Source organism: Leopardus geoffroyi, chromosome B2, assembly GCF_018350155.1.
Source record: "Leopardus geoffroyi isolate Oge1 chromosome B2, O.geoffroyi_Oge1_pat1.0, whole genome shotgun sequence".
Lineage (NCBI taxonomy): Eukaryota > Metazoa > Chordata > Mammalia > Carnivora > Felidae > Leopardus > Leopardus geoffroyi.
In genome coordinates this window covers 136932209-136959167 of record NC_059332.1, presented here as the reverse complement: position 1 = coordinate 136959167, position 26959 = coordinate 136932209, and the positions used below count along the sequence as shown (strand labels likewise).

At 41.3% G+C, this 26959-nt stretch overlaps 1 protein-coding gene across 4 annotated transcripts in view; it reads right to left on the bottom strand.

Annotated features, from left to right (window-relative positions):
* The window catches only part of ESR1 (estrogen receptor 1), a 390751-nt gene that overhangs the window by 189202 nt on the left and 174590 nt on the right, over window positions 1–26959 (bottom strand). For all 4 annotated transcript variants that reach the window (XM_045500070.1, XM_045500071.1, XM_045500072.1 and 1 more), the window contains exon 4: window positions 10183–10299. In XM_045500070.1, coding sequence (XP_045356026.1) covers window positions 10183–10299 — 117 coding nt within the window. The remainder of the gene's footprint in view (window positions 1–10182; window positions 10300–26959) is intronic.

Genomic DNA, 26959 nt, shown 5'->3' with positions numbered 1-26959 from the left:
AAAATGGCATTCTAACTATAACTTAAATAAAAATTAAATAGGATTGTCGACGGTCTTTGGTCGATTTTATAACAGGCAAGAAACTCCTACCGAAATACTAAATAGCCTTACCTTTAACTGCTTTTTAAACCGCATTCGTGAGCAGTTGTCGCATTCACGGGCAGACCCTAAACCCACATCTGAATAAATTAGTGAAATCTAGCCTATCTGAAACGAGCCCATATACTTCCAGGAGTACTGGCTCACATCTGCTTCGGGGTTTTTCTCACTCACGGTGTCCACTCGCCCTGTATCTAAGGGAGGCATGAAAATGGAATACCTGTTGTTTGCAGTGCTCCAACATAAGCTGTCAGGAATGTGACATGCAGCATTCCCACACTGAGTGAGGAAGGGGAAATAAACCCAGTGGTCACCCCCCGCCCCCCGCCACGTCTGAGGTTTTAGGACGCTATAGTTATTTTTCAGTCCAAAATCTGAAAAGGTCCTATTTCTGATTGTGATGAATTACAAACATGGCCCTAATTTTTCAACCCCTGCAAGCCTTAAGGACTCAGCCATTTGACTTGTTTTGGCCTATTGGGTATCAGCAGATAATGCAAGCAAAGGCTTGAAACAGGCTTGTGATGTGGGGATGTTCTCCTTTGGGCCTCTGTCATCACCATGAGGATATGCCTGCACGAGCCTGCCCGGGGAGGAGAGACATGCCAAGCAAAACTGAGTTCATCCCAGCCACTGGAGCCAAAAGAGCCAGACATATGAGTGCACCCAGCAGTTGCCCAGTGGACCTCCCTGCTATGTAATAGATGCTTGTTGTGTTTGCCATTGAGATTTTGAGGCGAGGTTCTGTGATACAGTAGAAGCTAACTACTATACTGCAGGTTTTAGGTTCCCAGCAGATAGTTTCCCTTAATTAAAAAAAAAAAAAAAAAAAAAAAACCTCCATCTTTCAATCTATTCAGAGTTCTACAGTGATCATGTACTTTCAGTTCATTCATTCATTCTAGTAATTCATGCATGCTACAGCTATTTATTGGCTGCCTAGTATATGCAGTCACTGATCGATGTGCTTGTAATATACCAGTAGACCAAATACACCAATGTGTTTTATTTGTTCGTAAACACCCATCCGGAGCTTACTTTCTAGTAAGAGAGACAGACATCAAACAATAAACATAATCTAAAATTAATCTTATGGTATATTACCAGGTGGAAATACAATGGAAAAACAAAGGAGTGGAGTAGGCTGGGGGCGTAGGGAGGTAAGACTACTGCAGAATGTGTGGGCAAGTAAACTGTTCTACTAAATAGAATGGTCAGGGCATGCCTCACTGACAAAATGATAATGGAGCAAAGAACTGGGGGGAGGTGAAGGAGTTCTGCACACAGGTCTCCAGGGGAATGGCATTCCAGGGAAAGGGAAGAGTCAGAGTAAATGGTCCAAAATAGAGTGTGTCTGGTGTTAAGGGTGCCCCCAGAGCTCAAGGAGAATGAGCAAGAGACACAGTGACAGGAACAGAGGTGAAAGAGGCAAACGTAGGGAGGAAATAGGTGACAAGGGACTTCAGGCCACTGTAATGACATCGGCTGAGTGAACAGAAACCCGTGCAAGGTTTTGAGAAGAGAAGTGGTCTGATTTGATTTCCACTTTTAATGTGTCTGCAGGGGGAACAGACCATAGGGAAGCAAGGGAAAAAGCGGGTAGTGCTTCGCGATAAAGTAGGAGAAAGACGATGGTGGTTTAGAACAGCATGACAATGAAAGTGGTGAGAAGTGGTCAGATTCTGAGAGTATCTGAAGGTAAAGCCACCGTAGCTTCCTGAATGTGAGGTATGAGGAAAACAGAAGAGTCAAGGATGACCCAAATGTTTTGGCATAAGCCATTCAAAAGATGAAGTTATTAGCTAAGACGGGAAAGATTGAAGATAAAGCATATTCGAGGGGATATATAAGGGATTCGAGTTTGACCAAATGGAGTTGGGAGATGTTTATTAGATACCCAAATGAGGAAGTCACATGAGCAGTTGCATTTAGGGTTGGAAGTATAAATTTAGGAGTCGTCAGCATATAAATGGTATTTTTTTTTCTTTTTTTAAACTGTACTTAAATCCAAGTCAGTTAACATCTAGTGTAATAATGGTTTCAGGAGTAGAATTCAGTAATTCATCACTGACATATAACACTCAGTGCTCATCCCGACAAGTGCCCTCCTTAAAGCCCTGGGACTAGATGATACCAAAAAGGAGTTGAGACAGAGAACAGAAGAGGTCCCTGGACTAAATAAACCCTGGGCCACTCCAATATTAAGAGGTCAGAAAAGATGATGAGAAACACACAAAGACCTATAAACGAGTGACCACTGGGAAAGGAAGAAAACTAAAAGAGTATATGGTTCTGGAAGCCAAGTAAAGAAAGTAGATTAAGGAGAGGATTATCTACTGTGACAAAAGCTGCTAACTCGTCAAGATGAGTACTGAGAACCGTGTGTTGGATCTAGAAACATGAAAGTCGTTGGTAACCCTGACACAAGCAGTCTGGGTTGGTGTAGTCAGTAGGGCATCCATCTTCAAAGTGAGCTGATCCCATCATACTCTGCCAAATCTGTAAGGAAGCTGTTCTGTCTCCATCAAGAGATCTGAAGGCAGCATGGTTCTTACAGGCGTGGCAGTGCTGGGCTACCTGCCATCACATTTCACCCAACTGAACTAAATAGCCACAGATGCTGACCTGCCTCCACCCCTATTAGGCAGCTGAGAGCACAATGTATCAGGACATCGCTTCATTTTTACCAGTGTTTGGATAGAACAACTTGTCATCTCCTTTTCCCCATTCATGCTAAACTAATGGATTCCAATGTTGTCATTACCCACCTCCTCTTTTCTCTAAATTCAGAGTTAGTCCCGACACCCTCCACATCCCCTACTGCTGCCATTGCTTCCACCACTGCTAGAGCAGAAAGAGGCAGCTATTCATAAGTTAGCTATGAACTTGGCAGGCCCAATGACCTTAGCTCCCCAGGTCAACAGATCACTGAAGTCTTAGTATCACCATGTTCTCTAGAAGAATAGAACAAGGTGGGTTCTTTTACTCTGGATTTCTTCTGTCTGGAGTATGTGCGTGTGTTTGTGTACCTTAACTTAGTGATATGCCACCCATAGTTTTAGTCAATTATTTTTCATGTTAAATGTGAGCGGCAGCATGGAGTACTTACTGTAAACAGGTGTGCTGGAAAAAAGAAAGAACTCTGAATCTAGAATTCTAGGCTCAATTCTTCTGCTAGGTAGTTCTGAGACTTTGATCAAGTCACTTAATCTTTCTAGCCTCAGGTTTCTTACCTAGAAGATGAAGGAGTTAGATTAGATCCATGGTTTGCAAAACTGTGTTTTTTCGCGCCCTGGGGTTCCTAGAAGGTCTCTCAGGAACACCAAACTGAGGGAAGAGAGTCTATGCCAAATCAGCGTTCATCTGTCTTATAGACTGAGAATCTGCTACGGCTGGTAGAAACATTTGATTGCTTTAAGTGTTGCAAAGCACTGAATTTGTAATCTTTAAGGTCCTATATAGATTCAAGGACTTAATTCAGTATATTGCTTTGTCTGTAAATGAAAAATGATCATATGGGGGAAATCTTGAATAAATTAAATATTCATGATATGCCTTAGTAAAATAATATTTTAATAGCATAAATATAAAGGTACTTAAAATATAAATATATAGGTGCTTAAATATGTATCCGTTGCTTAAAACGTGCAGAATCTCTTTGGTCAAGAGCAGCTAGATTTTCTTTAACATTTTTCTTAAATCAGACCCTAAACAGGAAGCCCTAACCCTGCCTTCTGTAAAATCCTCAATTCACACGCAGTTACAATTCTCACAAGAATTACTGGACAATCCCAAGAAAGAACCTCACATTTACATTCTCAATTCATTGATTGGGTTCTACCATCATTCATATTAATAGTCAGTCAATTACTCTTGGTAAAAGATAGCCAATGTAGGATTAAGGGAAACCTAATTTCCTGGAGTGGGAGCTTATCCCTTCAAGACAACGAATTATAGTAACTCATGATGAGAAATATTAACCTGAGGCAACAAGGAAATATTTTATTTTCCAAGTCTTCATTGGGCTTTTGAGTTATTTTGGACATACAACAGGTATCTCCCCATGTATATTATTAGTATCTTTTCACTTCTAAATTGCAACAACTTATTTAATTTATTTATTGTCTTGGAATAGTTCTCAAAATCAAACTATAACATCGTTATCAAAATAAAGACTAGTCACTATTACTTTATTTCAAATTTCTTCTTTTTTTTAAGTACAGCTGACACACAATGTTACATTAATTTCAGGTGCACAACAAAGTGATGTGACAAGTTTATACATTATGCTACACTCACCACAAATATACCTACCATCTGTCACCATACATCGGTATTAAAATATCACTGACTCTATTCCCTATGCTGTGCCTTTTATTCCGTGACCTATTCATTCCATAAGTGAAAGCCTGTATCTCCCACTCCCCTTCGAATCTCTTTGTAAGATGTTACAAGGAAACAACCAGAATCGGCAGTGCATGTCTACCAATTAATTTCCTCCATCAATTAATTTCTGTGTGCCAATTTCCTCTTTTCCTTTTTCAACGTGGAAAATGAAAACCTTACCACCAACACATTTTGAGTCTATTGTGAGAAAAGAATTTTAACGGGTTTGTGTAATAAATCTCTGACATCACCAAAGGAAAAACACAACAAATCTCACTCCACATGAAGCTCTATCCAATGTGTGACTCCAAAACGAAAAAAAAAAAAAAAAAAAGAAAAGGCAGATGTGGCTGAGCCAGGTTTTTATTCCCCGCAAAGGAATTAGATATTTATTTCCCATGACAAGTGATGAAACTGCCATTCTCTTTTTTCCAACAACAACAAAAGAGAAAGAGAGAGAGAGAGAGAGAAAAGAAAAGATATAATAGCTAACACTTGTGTGGTACTTTAAATTTATAAAGTACTTTCATATGTTATGAATTGCAATTTTTGTAACAAACTTGCTAAGTAGAAATTATTTTTATTTTACATCTGAGGATAATGAAGCTCATCAAAGTGACTATCCCAGGATTGCTCAGCAAGTCTGAAGAACAGCAGTACCAGGAAATCCATCTCTGAAGCCTCCCCTCGTTCCACAAAACAAACTAGAATAGCAGATTATTTGATAACAATTGTACCCCTTGGGAGTCAGGTGGTCTGAGTAATATGCTGGGTTGGACTAACCCAGGAGAGGTTGGCTAAAGCTTTGAACTTCCACTGACCATTCTCATCGTCAGCTTCCAACCCAATCTCAACTTGTCTTCTGGCTTTTTTGCCACTTCATATGCAAATGTCCTATTTGTACCGAAAAGACAGGACACTGGTGGAAGGGACTGGGTCTTATTTATGTTTGCTGTCTCCATAATAGCTGACGCATAAGAAACTCTACTTGTATGTAAGTGATGAATCACTGAATTCTACTCCTGAAACCAATATTGCACTGCATGCTAACTAAAATTTAAATTGAAAAAAAAAAAAATTTTAAAGAAGCTCTCAACAAGTAACTATTTAAGTGAATTGAGTCATCCATCTCGAACACTTATTCTGTGACTTGCCATGTCCTAGCTCAGTAAACAGGACAGAGAGAGAGTCCCTGCCATCATGGAGTTTATGGCCAGTTGTTGAATAGCTAACAATCATTACAGTAACTAGAGAAGAGCTATTTGCTATCAAAGTTGAACACCGGGAACTAACCCAGCATGAGGCAACAGGGAAGGCCTCCCTGAAGAAAAGACCTTTAATCTGCCTTCTAAGGTTGAAGGGGAGGGGCCCAGGTGAGGAGGAAAATGCAACTGAGGCAGAGAGACTGGCATGTGCACAAAGATGGGGAAATGCATCCCCTAAAGCACATCTTAAATCCTGCATCTTGGGACATCTGGGTGGCTCAGTAGGTTAAGCATCCGATTTCAGCTCAGGTCACGGTCTTACAGTTTGTGAGTTCGAACCCCGCATCAGGCTCTGCGCTGACAACTCAGAGCCTGGAGCCTGCTTCAGATTCTGTGTCTCCCTCTCTCTCTCTCTCTGTTCCTCCCCCACTTGTGCTCTTTCTCTGTCTGTCAAAAGTAAATAAATAAACATTTTAAAAAATTTTTTCAATCCTGCACATTACTGAACTACCTTGGCTCAGAACCAAATCTAATAATGATGTCGGGATTTTCAGGGTAAAGTAGGCATCGTAAGGAATTCAAATAATTTCCTCATGTAGATAAATCATGTACTCTTTCAGATCTTTAGAACATTTCAGTACATTTTTTCAGTCTTGCTAAAAAAAATAGGGGGTAGGTGTAGGGCTCTCTCTCTTTTATCTGAAACTAATTATTTTATGTCATATGTAGAAATTCAATATTCTAATTGGTGTCAAATCTGGTTAAGAAGCTGGATTCTTATGAAACCAGTAGGAAATGTTGTAAAGATTTATTTAGTCACAGCTGTTTTTACAAGTAATTTCAAATTTTATAGTTATAATTGTACTTCCAGTTGTAAATTAAGTCTTCAGTAGGATTTGGGGAGTTGTTATACAAGGTGTCATGAGGTTATGTGTGTGGTATTCCATGTTGTGGAAAATACAATAAATTACATTGCTATAAAGGTAAACACTTTACACATATAATTAAAGTGGAATGTTTGCACAGCCTATAATTTTATAACTTAAAAGCTTGGCATAAAACTTACATATGTATACAAACTGCCAGAAAGACACATGTTTTTATTATATGTAGACAGATACTGAATAACCACTGAAAAATCCCTCTGAGATATTAAGTACTGAGTTTTGTTTCCCGTCCCCCCTCAAGTTTATGTTGAAGCCCCAACCCCAGTACCTTAGAATGTGACTGTATTTGGACACAGAGTCTTTAAAGAGATAATAAAGATTACATAGGGTCATATAGATAGGTCTAATCCAATAGGCTGGTGTCCTTATAAGAAGAAGGGAAAACACCAGGGACGTGTGAATACAGAGAAAAGGCCATGAGAGGACACAGGTGGGAAGGTGGCCATCTTCAAGCCAAGGAGAAAACCCTCAGATGAGACTAAACCTCTGACACCCTCACCTTGGCCTTCTCAGCCTCCAGAACTGTGAGAAAATACATTTCTGTTGTTTAAGCCATCAGGTCTATAGTATTTTGATAGAGCAGCTGTTACAGATCAGATATAAATAATGTCATATATATAAATATTATATATATTTAAAATGGCATATATTTATAAATATATATTATTTCCCACAAAAATTCGTATGTTGAAGTCACAACCTGCAATGCGACTGTATTTGAAATAAGGCCTTTATGGAAGTACTCAAAGATTAAATAAGGCCATAAAGGTGGGGTCCTAACCCAGTAGGACGGACACCCTTATAAGAAGAGAGACAATACCACAGAATGCTTCCCCCATGTCTGTGCCCACAGAGAAAAGGACACAGTGAGAAGGCAACTATCAGAAAGCCTGGGAGAGAGGTCTTACCAGAAACTGAATTTTCCAGCACCTTCTTCTTGGACTTTTAGCCTCCAGAATTGTGAGAAAATTAATTTTGTTGTTTAAACCGCGCCCCCCCCCACCCTCCCACCCCCTGGCTATAGACTTTGTTAAGGCAGGCCAACCAAACTAATACAGCAGCAAACTAACACAGATACAGATTTCGGTCATAAATACACATGTACGAGTATATGCATGCACATGCAGACTAGCAAGGTGCAGTCAGATTATCTAGAGTTGGATCTGAAGACGGTGGGAAGACTTTTATTATGTCTTTGCATATTAAGATTTTTGTCAGACTACTGGGGCGCCTGGGTGGCGCAGTCGGTTAAGCGTCCGACTTCAGCCAGGTCACGATCTCGCGGTCCGTGAGTTCGAGCCCCGCGTCGGGCTCTGGGCTGATGGCTCAGAGCCTGGAGCCTGTTTCCGATTCTGTGTCTCCCTCTCTCTCTGCCCCTCCCCCGTTCATGCTCTGTCTCTCTCTGTCCCAAAAATAAATAAACGTTGAAAAAAAATAAATAAATAAATAAATAAATAATTAATTTAAAAAAAAAAAAAGATTTTTGTCAGACTACAAATGAGCACACATAATTTATGTTTATGCAGCCAGATCGTATCTGGATATAAATTAGGAAAGACAGAATTGTTTTTATGAAGCGGGGTCAATGCATGGGTACTCTCAAGGGAAAACATGCTTTGGAAATATTCACAAATTGATTACTGCAGCTTTCAGAGAGAAAGGAAGAGGCTGGGCTTAATCTACCTGGCGTTGTCAAGAGAGCACATTAAATTTGGACTCTACTGGTTCAAATTAAACTTTTTACATGTAGATGCTATATTCCTGTCACTTATCAAGTTACATTAAGAAGCTTTTTATTAAGCCTGACTAATTCTCTAATGGTACAAAGAAAGATGAGTTCCTTAAATATTTAATCCATTTGTGACTCAAAGTGTCACTTTCAGAATGTGGCTGTTAAATTCTTAGAATTAATTACCCTTTGAATTAAAACTGCTTTGTCAGACATTCAAGACATACAGTCACAGCTCATACAATGCATAAATTCAACATTTCATCTGTTCATCAAAAGACTTTATTCCAAATGCTGTATTTAAAATCCCAACCTGGCAGCCTTGTTTGTGACCATGGAACTCAGGAATCTTCGACGGTAAGATTCCTACCCACCAAGTTCTTGGTCTTTCTCCTGCTTCCTCCTTCATCCAAGTGTTAATGAGCTAAAGGTTAGCCACCCTCTCTCTGCACAATCTCTATTCTTTTTCACTGTAACTCTGTTCTCCTTAACCCATCCCGAATCTTGTCTCCTTCAGAAAGCTTTTCCCCTACAACAGCAGGCAACCACATCATAGGCCCCTCTCCCCCTTTGTATCCTCCTAAAACACTGAATACGCCATGACTTTAATTACACATTTTTTATTTGTTCTCTCTCGGTACCTTGAAGGCTACCCAAGACTAGCATCTGTGTTCCTCAAGGCTGGATCCCCAAGAAGACAAGATCAATCAGGCAACCACATCAATGGAGCACCTGATACCCCCAAAACCAGACACTGGATTCCCATAAAACAAAACTGGAAGACTGGATACAAGAGGGGACAGAAACCCACAAATACACACACACACACACACACACAGCCATTGCCACAAAGACACAAGCACACAGGCACCAATCCTGAGTGCCACATGATTTGTTAGCGCTCAGGATTCATTCCTGAGGTGCTGCTCCCAGTACCATGCCAGGTGCTAAGGTTATAGCAGTTGCTGGTTGAGTCAATTTCTGAAGGAGGAAGCTATCTTTTGATTGAAACTTAAATTCCCTGAGGGATGTTAAGAGATTGGAAGATTATACATTAGCTATCTAGCTTTCACATTGACAAGTCTCAGTTTAGGGAAGACCTATTCTCAGACACCGTTTTCTAACGTTAGCAATATAAACAATCACTGGAAAATACTTCTAGCATAATTCCCTGAGCAGGCTTCCTTTCCTTCCACCGCCACCTCCCACACCCCTCTGACTTAAAATGTAAGTATTTACATGTAAAACGTAAAACACAAAATGGCATTTTAGAATCTCCAGTTCCAGTCACTTTCTATTTTTTTTACAAAAAAAAAAAAAAAAGCATGTCATAAAAAAGACTTCTGTTGCAATGAAAAATAGAACTAGGAAACAACTAATTAGCAGGGAGAACACTCCACTGCCACGGTTGTTGGGACAGAAACAGCCAGGGGTGCCTGCGTGACACAGCCAGTTAGGCATCCGACTCTTAATCTCGGGGCGGGTCCTGATCTCATGGCTCGTGAGTTCGAGCCCCCCATGGGGACGTGCGCTGATAGCGTGGAGTCTGCTTGGGCTTCTATCTCTCTTTCTTTCTGCTCCTCCCCGGCTTGTGCTCAGTCTCTAAGTAAATAAATACACATTTAAACTTTTTTAAGAAAAGAAAAGAAAGAAAAGAAAAGAAAAGAAAGGAAAAGAAAAGAAAAGAAAAGAAAAGAAAAGAAAAGAAAAGAAAAAAAAAGAAAAGAAAAGAAAAGAAAAGAAAAGAAACAGCCAGTGCTGGGCGACAGGCATGCACTCCCCTGGCAGGCAAGCACCCTGGCTGGCAGGTACCTACCGCCTTTCATCATGCCTACTTCATAGCACTTCCGGAGCCGGCAGGCCTGACAACTTTTCCTCCTGTTCTTATCGATCGTGCACTGGTTGGTAGCTGGGCACATGTAGTCATTATGTCCTAGTAAGAGCAAGAGAACAGAATTCACATTATTTCAGGAAACAGAGCCAGTCAGAATCGACAGGGAAGCTGCCTGTTTTCCTATCACTCACTTGTGTTGCGACTTCGCATGCCATCCTTTTCCTGCCCTTCTCAAAGTGTGGGAAAAAACTCCCCGAGACTTGATTTTTGTCTCAGCCAATCACTTCCGGAGTTCTTTGGGCAAAAGTCACCTTCAATTCATACAGTTGATATTTGGAGGCACAAGGTTTTATATACACTCACACACTTTCTCAACAAAGGCTTTTCTTTTTTTGGACTCAGGCCACTAGCTAAAATCGTCGAAATAAAACTGTTGGAACTTTCGGACAGTTTCAAAGTGGCCTTTCTTACGGTATAATCGGAAGAATCTTTAGGTAGGCATTCAAATGCAGCCTGGAACGCCTAAATTCCAGTCCAGGGTGCTGAGCTGGGATGGCGGCCAAGTTCAGTCCTTAAGTTGATAAGTTAGTCCGTCACTTACTGGCTGGAGGACGCTGAGTGTATTAGTCGACATCTCTAGGTCTCACTTACCCCTCTCTCGCCTAGAGAAAATGATGGTGCCCACTACGTGGCATTTTTCTAAGAATTAAATGTGAGACTACATGTCAAGGGTTTACCAGTGCCCTGGATGTGGTAAGCACTCAATAAATACTGTTGCTGTTACCGTTTATTAATCCTCTTTCTTTATTAATCCTCTTTCTTTTCCCTCTTGTTGACTGACTCCCTATTGCTCAACTGCTTCTCATTCACAGTCATTACGTGTGACTCTGTCCCACAATAAAGGGCTCCCGTGACCTCACATCACTCTCAAACTTCCATCTTACATCCTACCCCTTCTTAGTTCAACTCCTCAGAGACATCGACACACCTGAGGTCTGCTTTGTCCTCATCTCTCCTGCATGGCTCAACCACGCCTGTTTTCTCCCTTAGCTGTCCCACAAAAGCCGCTTAAATCCTGATATCACCAATGACTCCTATTACTGAAGTCAACAGGTATTTCAGCCCACATCATACTTGACCTATCAGAAGCACCTGATAATTCCTCCCTTCCTCTGAAGCATGCTTTTCCCTTGGCTTCCATAAAACGAAACATTCCCGTGTCCTTCCTACCCCTCAGGACATGGCTTCCCAGTGTTATTTGCAGATGCACTCCAACCAACATTAAGCTAATCTGCACGGGGCTCAATGTCAGGCCCTTCTTATGACTCCAAATTCTCACAGGAGAATCTATTCCACGGCTACAGCTTCCCTTATCATAAATGCGGATGACTCACAGATTTATACGCAGCCCAACTCTTCTCTGAGTTCTCGGGACATACAGCCAATTGCCCACAAGAAGTTTCTGCTCTAAGATTCAGAGGTCACGTCCATGTCTTTATCCCTCAAAAGCAGTCTGGTTTATACTGTGCAGAACATTAAACTCCACAAATTAATAAATATTGCCATGGTTTTATGAAGAAGTCCATGTATAGAAGCCTAAATTCTTACACCTAAATTTAGACTATGGAGATGACGTGTACTATTTTAAAATGTTTCCCATTCTCAAAGAAAAAAATGAGGAAATATCACACCCCGTAATTCAGATCATCTGTGTCTCCACTTTCCCATTCACTAAAGGCAAGATGCAACATGCAGTGACATATTGTGTGAGTTTTTTGTAAGTTTATTTATTTATATTGAGAGAGAGTGGGGGAGGGGCAGACAGAGAGGGAGAGAGAGAATCCCACGCTATCAGCATGAAGCTGATCCGGGGCTCCAGGAAGCATGGAGCCTGAGCACGTGACCTGAGCACAAATGAAAAGTCTGATTAATGCTTAGCCAACTGAGCCACCCAGGCGTCCCTGCAGTGAAATGTTTTAACTACAGAACTCTTTGTTCTTTATTCAATTGAAGGGTCAATCTCAAGTAGAATAGGGTGGGTGGGGCTTTAACAAGAAACGCTGGTCTCATAAAACTTGGTGCTTCATCTTTAGATATACATTATAAAAATTGCTACGTGCACAGGCTTCAGATAAAATTAACATGTACATTCTTCTTTTGCATACAGGAACTAGCAAACTAGACAGAAAAATTGTAAACTGACAACTTTAGTAGGAGACCACACACTGCCTCAAATATCCAGGCACAATTATTGTGTTTAGAATTGCCTTCATTAACCGGGACAAACTGAGGAAATAATAGAACCAGAAATGAAATTTACCTAGACAGATGTTAACTTTAAGCAAAAGGTGCAGATTTCTGACACCTCAAGGAAACTTTCAGTGTTTGGTCTCCTATGATGTTTATGCACTACGTGCTTTGACACCAAAAAAAATGAGGTTACATTTAAGCCTCAGAAGAAAACAGCCGATGATCATTCAAACCAAGAATTAACTTTGATTCACTTTCCTCCCAAAAAGGGTTGTTTTGCAAGCCAGAAGACAGGAGAACTGAATGGGGTCAGAGGCCAATTGGCTGAATGTTGTATTTGCATTGGTCATCCATTGTAGATGTGTATCTTTATAGAACCAAGTGAAATTCCTGAACTGACATGTTTAACAGATAAAAGACGCTAGATTTGTGCAATTGAATTCATCCCTTAACAAGAAAAGAAGTAGGTGCAGAGCAGAATCAGGTTTGTAATACAAGCCTCTGGGGACAAAATGGATTTTCTCCTGCCCCCAACTACGTTAAAATTTAGAATTGGTAAATTGGCAACAAGAAAAAAAAAAAAAAAACGAAGAGGTAACATATTTGATATATACAATTAAAACAAACTCTTCTGAACCAAACACCATTAACAACTATTTGCACATCTTCAACTTACATCAAAGAAGGAAAACCACAAGGTAGTTTTTTGTTCCCTGAGGATAACTTGGTAAAGGTATGTAATTAAAGCAATCGATTTTAGTTTCTTTAAGAAGAAACTTCATTTTACATGTTATTATTTGCTCTTATGAAAACAATGCCTATGAAAATCCTATTGAAGGAGAGCTAATTAAAAAAAAAAAAAAAAAAAAAAAGACTGAGGACCCTAAAGAGCTCCCTGTACCTGTGACCAGATGAGCCCCAAGGTGCCTTTCCCACAGGCCTGGATGAAGCGCAAAAAGCCAAAGCCAAGATGTTAGGCTCACGTGAAGTTTTGGAGAAATTATCACTATTTTGTTGCCCATCAAAAAAATAAAGATAAAGCCTTTGCACTAATGTGGGGTCTGAATAGTTATAAGTGGAGAGAAGCGGAGATGAATGAACCCTAAGCAGAAAGCTAGAAGAGCGAAAGGAGAGTCGTCCGGGAGCAGGAGCCACCAGGCCCACCCATAGCTCCTGGGCCAGCAGATGAGCTCACACACAGCTTTTTCTCACACTTCTCTGGGATTCTTCCTCTCGACTTTCTGTTTTTCCTTTCCTTCTTGTTTTTCTCTCCCTCAGTAGCAGCTGTTTTTGCATCGTTACCGCCACATAGAAAGACTCCATTTGCCAGTTACAAAAATAAGCAATGACCCATCGTCAGAGATTCAAGAGAAACATAAAACAGACCAAATTAAAACAAGCAAGTGACGAGGTACTGTTGGTGGACTGTAAGCTGGTGCGGCCATTGCAGAAAACGATATGGTGGCTCCTCAAGAAATCACAAATAGAACTACCACATGATCCAGCCGTTCCACTACCGGGCATTTACCCAAAGGAAATGAAATCATTAGAGATATATGTACTACCACGTTCATAGAGGCATTATTAATAATCACCAAGGTATGGAAACAATCTTAAGTGTTCACTGACAGATAAATGAACAAAGAAAATGTGGTCTTTATATAACTATATTGGGGTATTATTCACCTTTAAAAAATAAAGAAATCCCTTCATTTGGGACAACATGGATAAACCTGGAGGGGATTATGTTAAGTGAAATAAGCCATACAGAGAAAGACAAATACTGCATGGGATCACTTGTGTGGAGTCTTGAGAAGAATAAGGTCTGAGGATCTGATGTAGAACATGGTGACTACAGTTGATAACAATGTATTGTTATCAGTGAAATTTGCTCAAAAAGTAGAACTTACATTCTCACTACACACACATACACACACACACACACACACACACAAGGTAAATAGGTAATGGATGTGTTAACTCAGTGGAAAGAATCTTTTCACAAGGTATATCAAATCATCACAATGAACACTTTAAATATCTCATAATTTGGTCACTTAGGTTTCAATGAAGCGAAACAAAATAAAACAAAAAACCCAAGCAGTAGCCTGAGGGGAATTTAACACTGTCTATCTTTCCTTTTGCCACACAGCATATTTTCCCCTCAGCATATTCTGGCAGACATCTCCGACCAAATCTCTTTGCTGAGCTTCCCACCCATACACCTACCTGCCCGCAGGTCCATGGAGACTTGATTTTCTCACAGTCTCGTCAAAATGAATGTGTCCCAAACACAACTGTCAATCATCTTTCCTCATCAATGTCTTCCTATCTGCCACCACACCACACAGCCTGAGACGTGGTGTTACTCAAGATTCTCTACCCTCCTCCTCACTCGCATGCGTGCACACACTAATCAGATCGATTATTTTTCAATTCCTTTTCAAAGCAAAAGCAACTTTTCCTGGGCCCACCATCCCTACCATAGCTCATACCATCTCCAGTCCCCATTATCGCAACAGCCCACTAAGCCACCCCCTGCCTCCCACCTTCCCCTGCCAACCATTGCCCACTGTGTTGCCAGGTGGTTCTTCTAAAATCATACACTGCCATGGCGCTACCCTGCTTTAATATGCTGGTGCTCCTCAAAGCTCTAAGGATAAAATCAAAATGCCTTAAAACAGCTTACCAAGCTGTTCCTGATCAACCTCCTTTCCTGCCTTATCTCTTACCAGTCTCTAAGTTCTAAGCATGTCCTCCCTTTCAACCATGCTCCTTTTGAGCCCCAGGACTTTGCACACACAGTTCCTTCTTGTGGAAACAGACTTTCCCTTCTCTTGGCTCAAGTGACTCCCACTAATCTTTCAGGTGGGTCAATCGAGACGTCAATTTCTCTGGGATTCCTTTCTGCCCCTCCAATGACGCCTAGCTTTTATCCTGTCACAGTGCTTACTACATTGGACTTTAGCTGTTTGTCACAATCCCCAGGTCACTTTAAGTTTGACAAGGGATGAACTACACCTGTCTCATTTATCACCATTAATCCTGTGCCCAGCACATTCTCAGGCACACAGTGGAGCTCAGCAAGTATTTGTTATCTGAACAAAATAAAAAGTTGCCAAAGCTCTGTGTTGCCTCCCCCCCCCCCCACCCAATCCCATCTAGAGCACAGGCCTCCCAAGGGGGGCAGGAGGTTGGAGTTCTATGAAAGAAATAATGACTGAGAAGTCAATGGTCCCAAATAAAGAGATGGCTGCCACACCTCAGGACCCCAAGACTCAGGTCCACAAGGGCAAGACTTGGTCCTAAGAGAACTCGTTGTAGACATGAGAGTTCCAAAGAATTTTTAATAAAAATCAGTATTGATTTTCAGTAGAAAATAAAGGATTAAAAACAGTCAAGGTAATGCCAAGGGGGAAAAAAAATCCAAGCTATGCATTAATCATCTCTGAGTAGTAGAGCGGGCAAGGCAGAGAGAAGACTTAAAAATCTTGACGTAGCTTTGTCAAATTCTTAGGGCTAGAGAAGGAGGAATGGGAGGAGAAGGAGGTCAAAGATTCTGGTGGCTTGTGCCAGGATGTCTCAAAAGTTATTCTTAACATTAATCAAAAAAGAGGATCTGATCAGAGAGTGGGGTGGGAAGAAGAGATGTGGAAAAATTTTCAACATGTGATATTTGAGATTTCAGTAGCACACCAACAAGCACAACTACCCAACAAACTATTATAAATGTAGTCCCAAAGCTTGGGAGGCATGTCAAAATGAAGTTGGAGATCCCATGATCCAGAAATTCCATTTCTAGGTATATGCCCAAAAGAACTCAAAGCACAGACTCAAACAGATATTTGCACACCCACGGTCACAGTAGCATTATTCACAACTCAAATGTCCACTGGCAGATAAATGTATAAAAAAAATAGGGTATATACATACGATGGAATTTTATTCAGTCTTAAAAAGAAATAAAATTTAGATACATGCTACAACACAGATGAACCTTAAAGACATGCTGAGTGAAATAAGCCAGACCCAAAGGACATATATTGTATGATTCCAACTAAATGTAAAGTACCTAGACTAATGAAATTCATAGAGACAGAAACTTGAACAAAAGGTATCAGAAGTTATAGGAAGGGGGAAATGGGGACTTTATTGTGCAATGAGTACAGAGTTTCCACTTGGGATGACAAAAAAGCTCTGGAGATGGACAGTGGTGATAGTTACACAACAATGCGAACAACTAAATACCATTGAACTGTACAATTGAAAACGATTAAAATGGGAAATTTCATGTTATGTTTTATCACAACTTTTTTTTTTAATTTTTTTTTCAACGTTTATTTATTTTTGGGACAGAGAGAGACAGAGCATGAACGGGGGAGGGGCAGAGAGAGAGGGAGACACAGAATTGGAAACAGGCTCCAGGCTCTGAGCCATCAGCCCAGAGCCTGACGCGGGGCTCGAACTCCCAGACCGCGAGATCGTGACCTGGCTGAAGTCGGCCGCTTAACCGACTGCGCCACCCAGGCGCCCCCACAATTTTTAAAAATGAAGTTGGATGCATAGGAAGCATCTCCATGAGGCAGGGCAGGAAAAGAAATCAAAGATGTGCATGTTAAGTCGGCCTGTTCAGATTTTCCTCTTTAAAAAATGCCCTTGGGCCCAAGGACTAGCCAGCAGTATTGGCCATGTGGTCCGCTTAGACCTGGCACCACGCCAGGTGACTTTAGCCCTTTATCTCATCTAAACATCAAAACTGACAAGTCAGGTCATTGTAACTCCCATGTTATAGAAGCAGAAACTGAGACCCCAAGAGATTAACTAACTTGTTCAAGGTCACTCAGCTACTAGAGGCAGGGCCATGATCAAAGCCTCTTACTCCAGGAACACCACCATAGGGCTGATGACGTGGAAAGAACTTGATACCTATCTAGCCAGATGTCTAAATACTGTCACACTTTAAACTATTATCAAAACATTTTTCCCTAACACAATTACAATATATCACTAAGAGGGCATTTCAGAAGCAGCAATGAAATTATTTCCAGGACCTGTGATTCCTAAGACTCCCAAAGTTAAAGATATGAGAGATTAATCCCATGAAATATATTCATCAGTAGATAATGGCATATATTATCAAATCTCCCTGGAAAACCTTTCAGCACATTCCAGCATAAAATAGAGAGAGCGTAGAAGGCAAGGTATTGAGGAAATAAATAAGAAATTTACTTTCTTTAAAAGAACAACTGCAATATTATGTTTGGAAATAAATTTTGACTCAGATATTAAAGTGAATATTCTCTGATTTATAGCCAGTGCAACCAGCCAAACAAAATGAAACAGACTTTGGCTGTCTCAGTGAACACATTCCTAAAAATCCAGTGAGGACATTCAATGTGCCATGATTTGAACTATTTCACAACCACATCTGTATGTAATGGCATGCAAATAAAAACGCCACGCCTTAATAATGCAGCCCAAATTATATTTTTACAGCTAGTCAATTCTATGTCTTACCAGTGACAACAGCCACCTTCAAAGGGCAGCTTGCCTTTATTTTTTAAGTGAAGTAAAAACATTATGTGCATCGAAGGATATTTTTAAAAGAAAAAATATTTAAAGGAATTCTAGGAAAGATGATTGTCCTGGAAAGTTTCTTTTTCTAAATGAAAACGAAGAGGAAATCCGTTCTTCACCCTTGTCAGACCCCGGTCTGCTAAAAATTGTAGCCGGGGCAATGACATGATCCCTCTCCTTGTCCAGCCTTGCTTACCATCTGCGAAACCACAATTGTTTTAAGCACCTGGCACAGGACCAAACCAACAGCTGCAATAAAGGGAAACATAATGAAATCAGTGACCACCATCTCATTGTAATACACCAGAGACAACGAACCAGTTTCAATAACGTTTCTTAAGGCTCAACAAATAAGTGCAGTTCCACAGCCCAAAAAAGGACTTTCTGAAATTGCTCCTTCTGGGACAATAGATAAGCATCACACCAAAGGCAGCACTGTGACAACCAGTGTGACTAGTTCAATGCCAGGCAGCATTCAGCTCACCTCCAGACCCCTCTCCTTTGCTCTGTTCCATTGTTTCCAGAGAGTTTCCCAAGCTCTCTTCCTACTTGGAGTCATTTAAAGTCCGAACACTGGTGTCCAAGAGCAGTAGGAACTATTTCAAAATGTTCTTGTCCAAAGCTGAGGACGCGAGTAAGAGGGAAATGGGTTGGCGATCAGAGCGAGAGGGCACAACCTCAGAGACCCTGAGCACCATTGTGCTTACTGCCCTGGGTTTCTGGAACCACTAAGAAGCTCACTGCCCCACCCTCCCGCTCCTGGGCAGGTCACTGCAGTGCTTTAGGTGAGAAGGGAAAGGGGGGGTGCTTACAAAGATCTGATGTGGTGTGGACTATGAATGTCCCTTAAGCTTCTGGCCACCTAACCACTAAATAAGGGGTTTCGTCTGTCTTCAGGAGCCCTCCAGAATGAAGTCCCTAGTAAAGTTCCTCCAAGGCATCCTGATCAAAGTCATTAAAGAAGAGGCAGGAGATTCTGTTTCAATGGTCAAAAGATTCCTCCAGCACATTTTAACATGAGCTCAGTTATTCCCACTTCAAAAATGAGGAAATAAGCCAAAAGATCATCTGTCAGATTTAGAAATAATGACTAGGATACACTCTCAGCTTCAATAACAATTTCTCCCAACAAGCAGAAATAAATGGGTTCATTCATCGTCTTGCCAATGAACCTTCCCACGATGGTTGTTTGCATAAGACATCTGTGCATAAAGACAACTGTTTTGTATTTACTTGTACTTATTCACGTGGTAAACTTAACCCAGAGTAGCACAGATAATCTCACGTGTTTTCTAGGCCTCGTGGTTGGGGATAGCTTCTCCCACACGTGCTGCGTGCAGTAGCCCAGCGGCCCAGAGAAGAGCCGGATGAATGTTACACGCTCAGTGAACAAGTATGTGGGAATATGTTAAATCCACACGTCCTGGGTATCCAGACAGCTCAAGTCTACGGTGGCTAGACGGCCCTATGAGGAGAATTCTCCCAGAAGAGCCAGTTTTCTCATTTCCCAAGAAGACAAGAGTTTTCTCATTTCCCAACCGTGTTCGGGCTCCACCATCTATATGCTTGTCCACACCCCCACTCCCCATTCCAGCTAATGAAAACAAGAGAGCCTGGAAAAATCTAGTCTCCTGCTCCACCCAACCCCAAGAACCAGCCTCCAGAAAGAAGATGGCCTGAGTGTCCTGAACAAGCTAAGCTGCTGGATTCTTGGCCCCAGGTTCTCACCTCTAAAAGGAAAGGGAAGAAGAACCCATTCTGGTTCTAAACTTTGATCATTCTCTCTTTTCTCACCTTCCTCGGGGATATACTTCCTTTTCATCTGGCTTCTTAGGGTTCAAGTTTGGTGATTTTTTTTTTTTTTTTTTTTTTTACTGCTTAAGGTTTTTGTCTCCATTTGTGGTTGCTGCACTAAACGGAAGGAATAACAGGCATATATGGAGAACGCCACAGGGCTCAGAGCACTGGACTTGTGCATATGAGTCTAGGCGCATATGTGTCATGGGATCCCAGGTCAACCAGGCAATCCCTCCTGATTATTTGACACCTTCCTTAGTGGCTGCTATGAGGCCCTGACAGATAATATATGCAAACATTTGATTCACCATAAAACTTGTACCAACAGAATGTATTAATTACTATGGACTAAAATACAGCCTCTTGAAAAAATGAGACCTATACAGACTGATAATGGAGAAATCTCCAACATGTATTATTCAGTGAGAAAAGTTATTCACAGAATAATGTGTAGAGTATAATGCTACTTATATACCAAAACATGTGTGCATGCGTGCGTGTGTGTGTGTGTGTGCACGCGTGCGCAATTTTGGGATGAAACTATTTTTTTTTTAAATTTTTTTTTCAACGTTTATTTATTTTTGGGACAGAGAAGACAGAGCATGAACGGGGGAGGGGCAGAGAGAGAGGGAGACACAGAATCGGAAACAGGCTCCAGGCTCTGAGCCACCAGCCCAGAGCCTGACGCGGGGCTCGAACTCACGGACCGCGAGATCGTGACCTGGCTGAAGTCGGACGCTTGACCGACTGCACCACCCAGGCGCCCCGGGATGAAACTATTAATAGTGTTTACCTATCAAGAAAGGAAGAAGCACAGATCTGGGTACAGGACCAGAGGTAGGCCTTAACTTTCCATCATGTACCACATTGTACTGTTTAACATTTAACATGTGTATTTCTAGGGGTTTTTTAATAATAATAAAACAGCGTTTTGAAAATTTCTAACCCAAACCTGGCATTAACAATCTTCATTCCTTTTCTGGTTCCACCACCCATCCAGGGGTTATTTCTCCCTACTTTGCAGCCCACAGACTAAGTAGTAAACTTAACCACCAGAACCTTGTTGAGCAAGGGAAAACTACCACGCTTCTTTGATAAAGAAGAGGAAAAGGGCTAAGTGGGAGCTGTGTTTCTTGATCTGCAGATACCCCAGCAAAGGACAAGTAGCAGACGCCCAACCACAGACAGAGGCTCCGGTCTGTTTCTGCTCCTGTCACAAAGCCATCCTGAGAATCTGCGACTCTCCTCCTGCCCCAGCTGGGCCTGGCTCCCCCTGTTTTGCGCTGACCCAAACCTTTATCCCTGAGGGACCTAGGTCTCCTCTCCATATAGAGGGGGGAAGTCATCAGTAACCTTTCTCCTTTGCCAGGTAGGATATAAGGAGGCACACGGGGCATCCCGGGTTCTACCAATGCACGGTAATAGCCCCATTCCCCTTGGCAGGCAGGACTGACCCCAGCCAACTCTGTATCCCTTGCCTTTAAACCCAGCGAGACAAGGAGCCAGCTATAGTGGCACTCCTCACGTCCAGTGTCCCATTTAAAAGGATTCCATCCTTGAGGGAGTTAATAGAACACAATGGGTTCTGTACTTCCAACTAGTTGGGTTCAATACTGGTTTTAGTTCTTAAATAGCCCCACTTTCCTCACCTATAAAATGGGAGCGATTGTAGAGCTGGCTTCCTAGAATTTTGTGGAAGATTAATGAGATGATGCATATAAAACCCGTAACGAAGAGCCTGGTGCAGGACGAGTACTCCCTAAACGTTAGTATCATTATTATTATAATGATACTAAATCTCTAGATTGGCAAAGCTCTAATTTGTAGGGACAGTGCCTGAACAACAATACCCTTAAATCAATCTGTAATAACCTATCATTTTCTTAGTAGCTAAATAATCCTTTTTCTACCCTGAACTAATTCTCTTCACATCATATAACTTGCTAGGTTACATTTACACAGTCAAGTGTAAATCATCCAAAACAGTTCGTCATATCAAAAAAATTCACTCCAGTCAGCATAAGGCTAACTATCAGAGCTGGAAACTATTCTAGTGCTTGAAGAAGCAAGCAAAACTGTAAGAAAAAGAGCCATGTATTTGAGCTCCTTAAAATACATTCAAACACCTTTTTAAGCAACCAAGAATTACAGTCTAACTGTCCAGGAATGTGGGGAAGTCATAACATGCCTCTTCGAGAAAAGCTCAACTACACTAAGAACTCACTTTCTGGGCTTTAAAGAGAATGTGGCTGTCTCTCCTGTCCAAGAAGATAAAGGACAAAAGTCTTCTGTAGCCAGAATTAAGCCCCAAACTCTTAAGCCAATCTGTACTCTGATTTCTGATTCAAGGTACCTGAATTACCCTTCTTGCTTACAAATAAGAACAGGGAAGAGAGACTATATTTACTTAACAGAATATATTTCAAGAGGTGTTAAATTTGGTATAATTACCTTTTTGAAATCTACTCTCTTTTTACTGATTAATAATTTGGTGCCACTCCAAATTCCCATTTTGAAGTGGCAATTATAAAGGTTATTATGAAGTTGTTTTTTCTTCTCATTTAGTAAAAAATTCTAGGCTAGTTTGGAAGCAGAGCTTTGGAAAATGCTCTCTTTGAGAAGGCTTCCATAGAAAGAGATTATATTCTTTGGTGTCACTATCAAAGACACAGCAAGGTTTAAAGCAGGCTATTTAGACTCACCCAACCATAAGATAAAGTCCATCCCAATAATCTATACATCCAGTGCGTTTTAATTTAAAAAGTGTTTACCTCTAATTCTATACAATGCAAGTCAAACACTGTATTTGTTCTTTTTTAAGGATATTTTAAGGGAAGACTAGATAAAAATTTTCAAAAAAGAAGTATTGTAACAGAAAAAAAAATTCATTCAGTCAAGGAATTTTGAGTCTCCACTGTATGCAAGAAGACACATATAGATTTCCACCCCTTCCCGTCCAAAAGTAGAACATTCCTATGAAACTTTTTCATAAAACTATATGGTATACAGAGTCTCTGCTACTTTCCAAAAGTTTCCATTAAAGCCATATCGCTTTTACGAAAGATCTATATTAGTATGTGCTTTTGCTAACTGAAAATAATCTAAAGAGGATTTTCTCTTTTACAATAAAAGCTATTACTAATTACGTCTTTCATAAAAGAGAAGTGGCCTAACAGGAACTGTTAGAAAAAAAAGTACACTTGTGCTTGATATTTTAAGAGACCTAAGGATGGATACACTGTCTGTGCTCTCCAAAGCTTGACATTCTTAAAATAAAGAAGCATAGGTGGGGTGCCTGGGTGGCTCAGTCGATTGAGCATCTGACTTCAGCTCAGGTCATGGTCTTACAGTTCATGAGTTCTAACCCCGCATCAGGCTCTGTGCTGACAGCTCGGAGCCTGGAGCCTGCTTCAGATTCTGTGTCTCCCTCTCTCTCTCTCTGCCCCTCCCCTGCTCATCCTCTCTCTCTGTCTCTCTCTCTCCCCACCCCCCTCTCAAAAATAAATAAACACTAAAAAAAATTTTTTTAAGAGCATAGGTAAGAGGTAAACATCCAAAGAGAAATTTTCAAATCTATGACTCTCTTTCTTTGGTTTTGAGGTGGAAATGTTAACTAATTTTCAGGTGCTGGCTATGAGAAAGAAATTTATGTTTAAGAAGTATGATAACAAGTGATTTAGAAGCAAAATAATGAAATGTTAAGATATTTGCTCTGCTTAGCTTCAGATCAAAAAGATATCCTAGGGGAAACTGACAGAGCCAGTTGGAGGTAATAATGATGATGACTCTTGGGGTGCCTAAGTGGTTCAGTTGGTTAAGTGTCCCACTCTTGATTTCAGCTCAGGTCATGATCTCATGGTTCGTGGATTCGAGCCGTGTCGGGCTCTGCGCTGACAGCATGGAGCCTGCTTGGGATTCTCTCTCCTCCTCTCTCTCTCTCTGCCCCTCCTCCCTCTCAAAATAAATAAACATTTTTAAAACATGATGGTGAGGACTCTTCACAGATTAAGCATAATCTCTAACCACTGCATCCGTCCAGCAAGGTAGAAATCACTGTGTCATTTATCATCAAGGAGATGGAAGTTCGGAGACATCAGGTAAAAACCAGGGGTGTCTGGCTCGTGATGCTGTCCTTTTCTCTGGAAAAGGTGTGTCCCTGACCAGAGATGAGCCAATCAGAGCCCTTCCACTCCCTATTATCTGCTAACTGGAAGAGGGTCACAGGATGTGAGGCTTGGCAGCTGCCTCCAGCCCTGCTTCCCTCCTTAGGGAAAACGGAAGTTGGTGGAGGGCGCAAAGCTGGCACACAGTGGAGCAGAGGCAAGGCTCTGACAGGCTCACGGTCACGGAGGTCTGGCTGTATCCCTGCCACAATTGCTGGTAACCAAAACGTATTCTCTGATTATCAAAGAATATCAAATATTCTTCCACCAAAACGTATTCTTTGACCCCCACCCCCAAGCTTAGTTTGAACTTACATTTGGTCACTTAAAATGAGGAGATCTACCTAATGCATGAAATAATTTTGCTAAGACTTCAGAGCTGATAAACCAAAATAATGATGACTAATATTTTTACGGCAATTTATAATTGTATAGCAAAGTCTCATGTGATAATCATTTTTATTAGCTTTCCTTTATAAATTGTGACAAACTAGGACCCAGATTAAAAATGTGAAAATACATGGAGGTAAAGAATCGTCCTACTAGGGGCATCTGGGTGGCTCAGTCAGTTGAGCATCTGACTCTTGATTTTGACTCAGGTTATGATCTCAAGGTCATGGGATGGAGCCCCACGTCAGGCTCTGCACTGAGCATTGAGCCTGCTTGGGATTCTCCCTCTCTCTCCCTCTGCCCCTCTCCCCTGCTCATGCTCTCTCTAAAATAAATAAAGTAAAATAAAATAAAATAGCCATGCTATTTTGTATGTCATGAAAGTCGAAAAACATAGGTGAAAGAAGGAAAAAGTAAGACTTAATGAAAAGCAAGCCCTATTTTTCTGACCCCTTCTGAATTTACTGCCATATCACCAGGTACAAAACAGCCCCACAGTGACTGCTCCTGTAAGATTTTCTTGGAAGAATGCTCCCACAGCCTGACTCACTCACCTTTTTATAACAGTTCACTCCACTTAATTGGTAATGGAAACAAAGCTGATTTTGAAGAAAGGAACAAATCTCCACTAAGTCTTGCAGAAATAAATCAATCTCACCCGTTATTTCTTGGTAAATGACCCGGTCTTTAATTTCCATTCCTTTCACTTTAAATATACTATTAAGTACTTAAACGACGGCATACTACGAACCATAAATCACAGCAATCCCTAATTCAGTTATAGCTTTAAGCAAAAGGGCGGTCCTAAATGGGACAGAGGCCAGGTGTGAGTGATCTTGTTTCTACTTAAAATACAGAGCTAAACTCCTTGGGGGGGGGGGGGGGGGGGGGGGAGGGGGGGAGTGAATCAATTGAAAGTAATATGTCAATTCACAGAGAGGATACTAAAAACAAACAGGAATAGGTCAAGAAGCAGGGTGGAGGGCCAGGACCCATCTCAAATTCAACTCCCAGGCTTATTGCTCAGTCATCAAAATGCATCATTAAAAAAAAAAAAAAAAAAAAAAAAAAAAACCTCAAGGGGCACCTGGGTGGCTCAGTTGGGTAAGCGGCCGACTTCGGCTCAGAGCATGATCTCACGGTCTGTGAGTTCGAGGCCCGCGTCAGGCTCTGTGCTGGCAGCTCAGAGCCTGGAGCCTGCCTCCAATTCTGTGTCTTCCCCTCTTTCTGCCCGGTCGCACTCTGTCTTTCTCTCTCTCTCTCAAAATAAATAAACACTGAAAAAAAAATTTTTTTTAATTCAAGCATCCTCGACCCACCATCTCAGTATTATCCCCCTCCTCTCCCTCAAAATCCAGTCTGTTGTGATCCATTGCCAGGTCTACTTCCGAATCGGCTGCTGCCTCTCCTCCAGCACAGCAGTCCCCTCCCCCCCCCCCCCCCGCCCAGAAGCAGGACCCCCATCAGCTGCCAGGCTGCACATCCCACACTCCTCTACTGATCCCGGTCGCATCCAACTTTCTTTACCTCTCGCCTTGCCTATGTCATTGGTTCCTTGGCTCTGACAGCTTTCACTGTGCACCAGCAGACTATGCAAGAGAAAAGGGGGCTAATCTAATAGCAGCAGGAGTATTTTAAAAGAGCTGCCTTCTCAAGGAGGTGAAAATGAAAAGCTTTAAAAGAGAATAGCCTCAAAAACTAAACTTAATTTGGATAAAGAAGCTCCAGCATTATGAGAGTCAAGTGAGAAAATTTAATATCTCTAAAAAAGAAAATCACTAAGACATTCTGGATATTTCTCAGAGTTAAGGCAACAAAATATTCTCTCTGCCCCAAGGCAAAAAGAAACAGCTTCTCCTTGGGGCACATTAGTGCAGAGAAGACCCTCTACATTTGCACTACTGACCCTGAACTGGGGTAGCCAGGAGCGGATGCAAAGCTCAGAACTCCCTGGGACTTCAGATAGTTTATCCCAAAACACAGAGGGTCAGCTCCTTGTCACTGGGGAGTCTTCTATCGCAAAGTCTCCTTAAAGGTATAGAGTTATTATTATTTTTTTTGTAACAAAGAAACAAAACAGAATCATTACAGTGATTAGTCCACCGCAGGCAAAGATAACGGGCTTTGAAAGCAAATTGCTTTGCTTTCAATTTTTCCAGCTACTTCAAGGTGACTTTCTTTTTTTTTTTTTTTAATTTTTTTTTAATGTTTATTTCTTTTTGAGACAGAGACAGACAGAGCATGAGCAGGGAAGGGGCAGAAAGAGAGGGAGACACAGAATCCGAAGCAGGCTCCAGGCTCTGAGCTCTGAGCACAGAGCCAGATGCGGGGCTCGAATTCAAAAACCGCGAGATCGTGACCTAAGCCGAAGTCGGATGTTTAACCGACTGAGCCAGCCAGGCACCCCCAGGTGACTTTTTTTTAATCCAACTACTTTCAGAATAAAAAATATACAAAATTTCTAAATGAAGAAGTGGGAGCAGAATGAATTGCTAGGGTTCATTTCATCAGTTGTTCCCCATGCCACTGGCATGGAGTTAATGGCAAAGGGCAGACTATTAAGGTAAGAAGCAAGCGCTGTC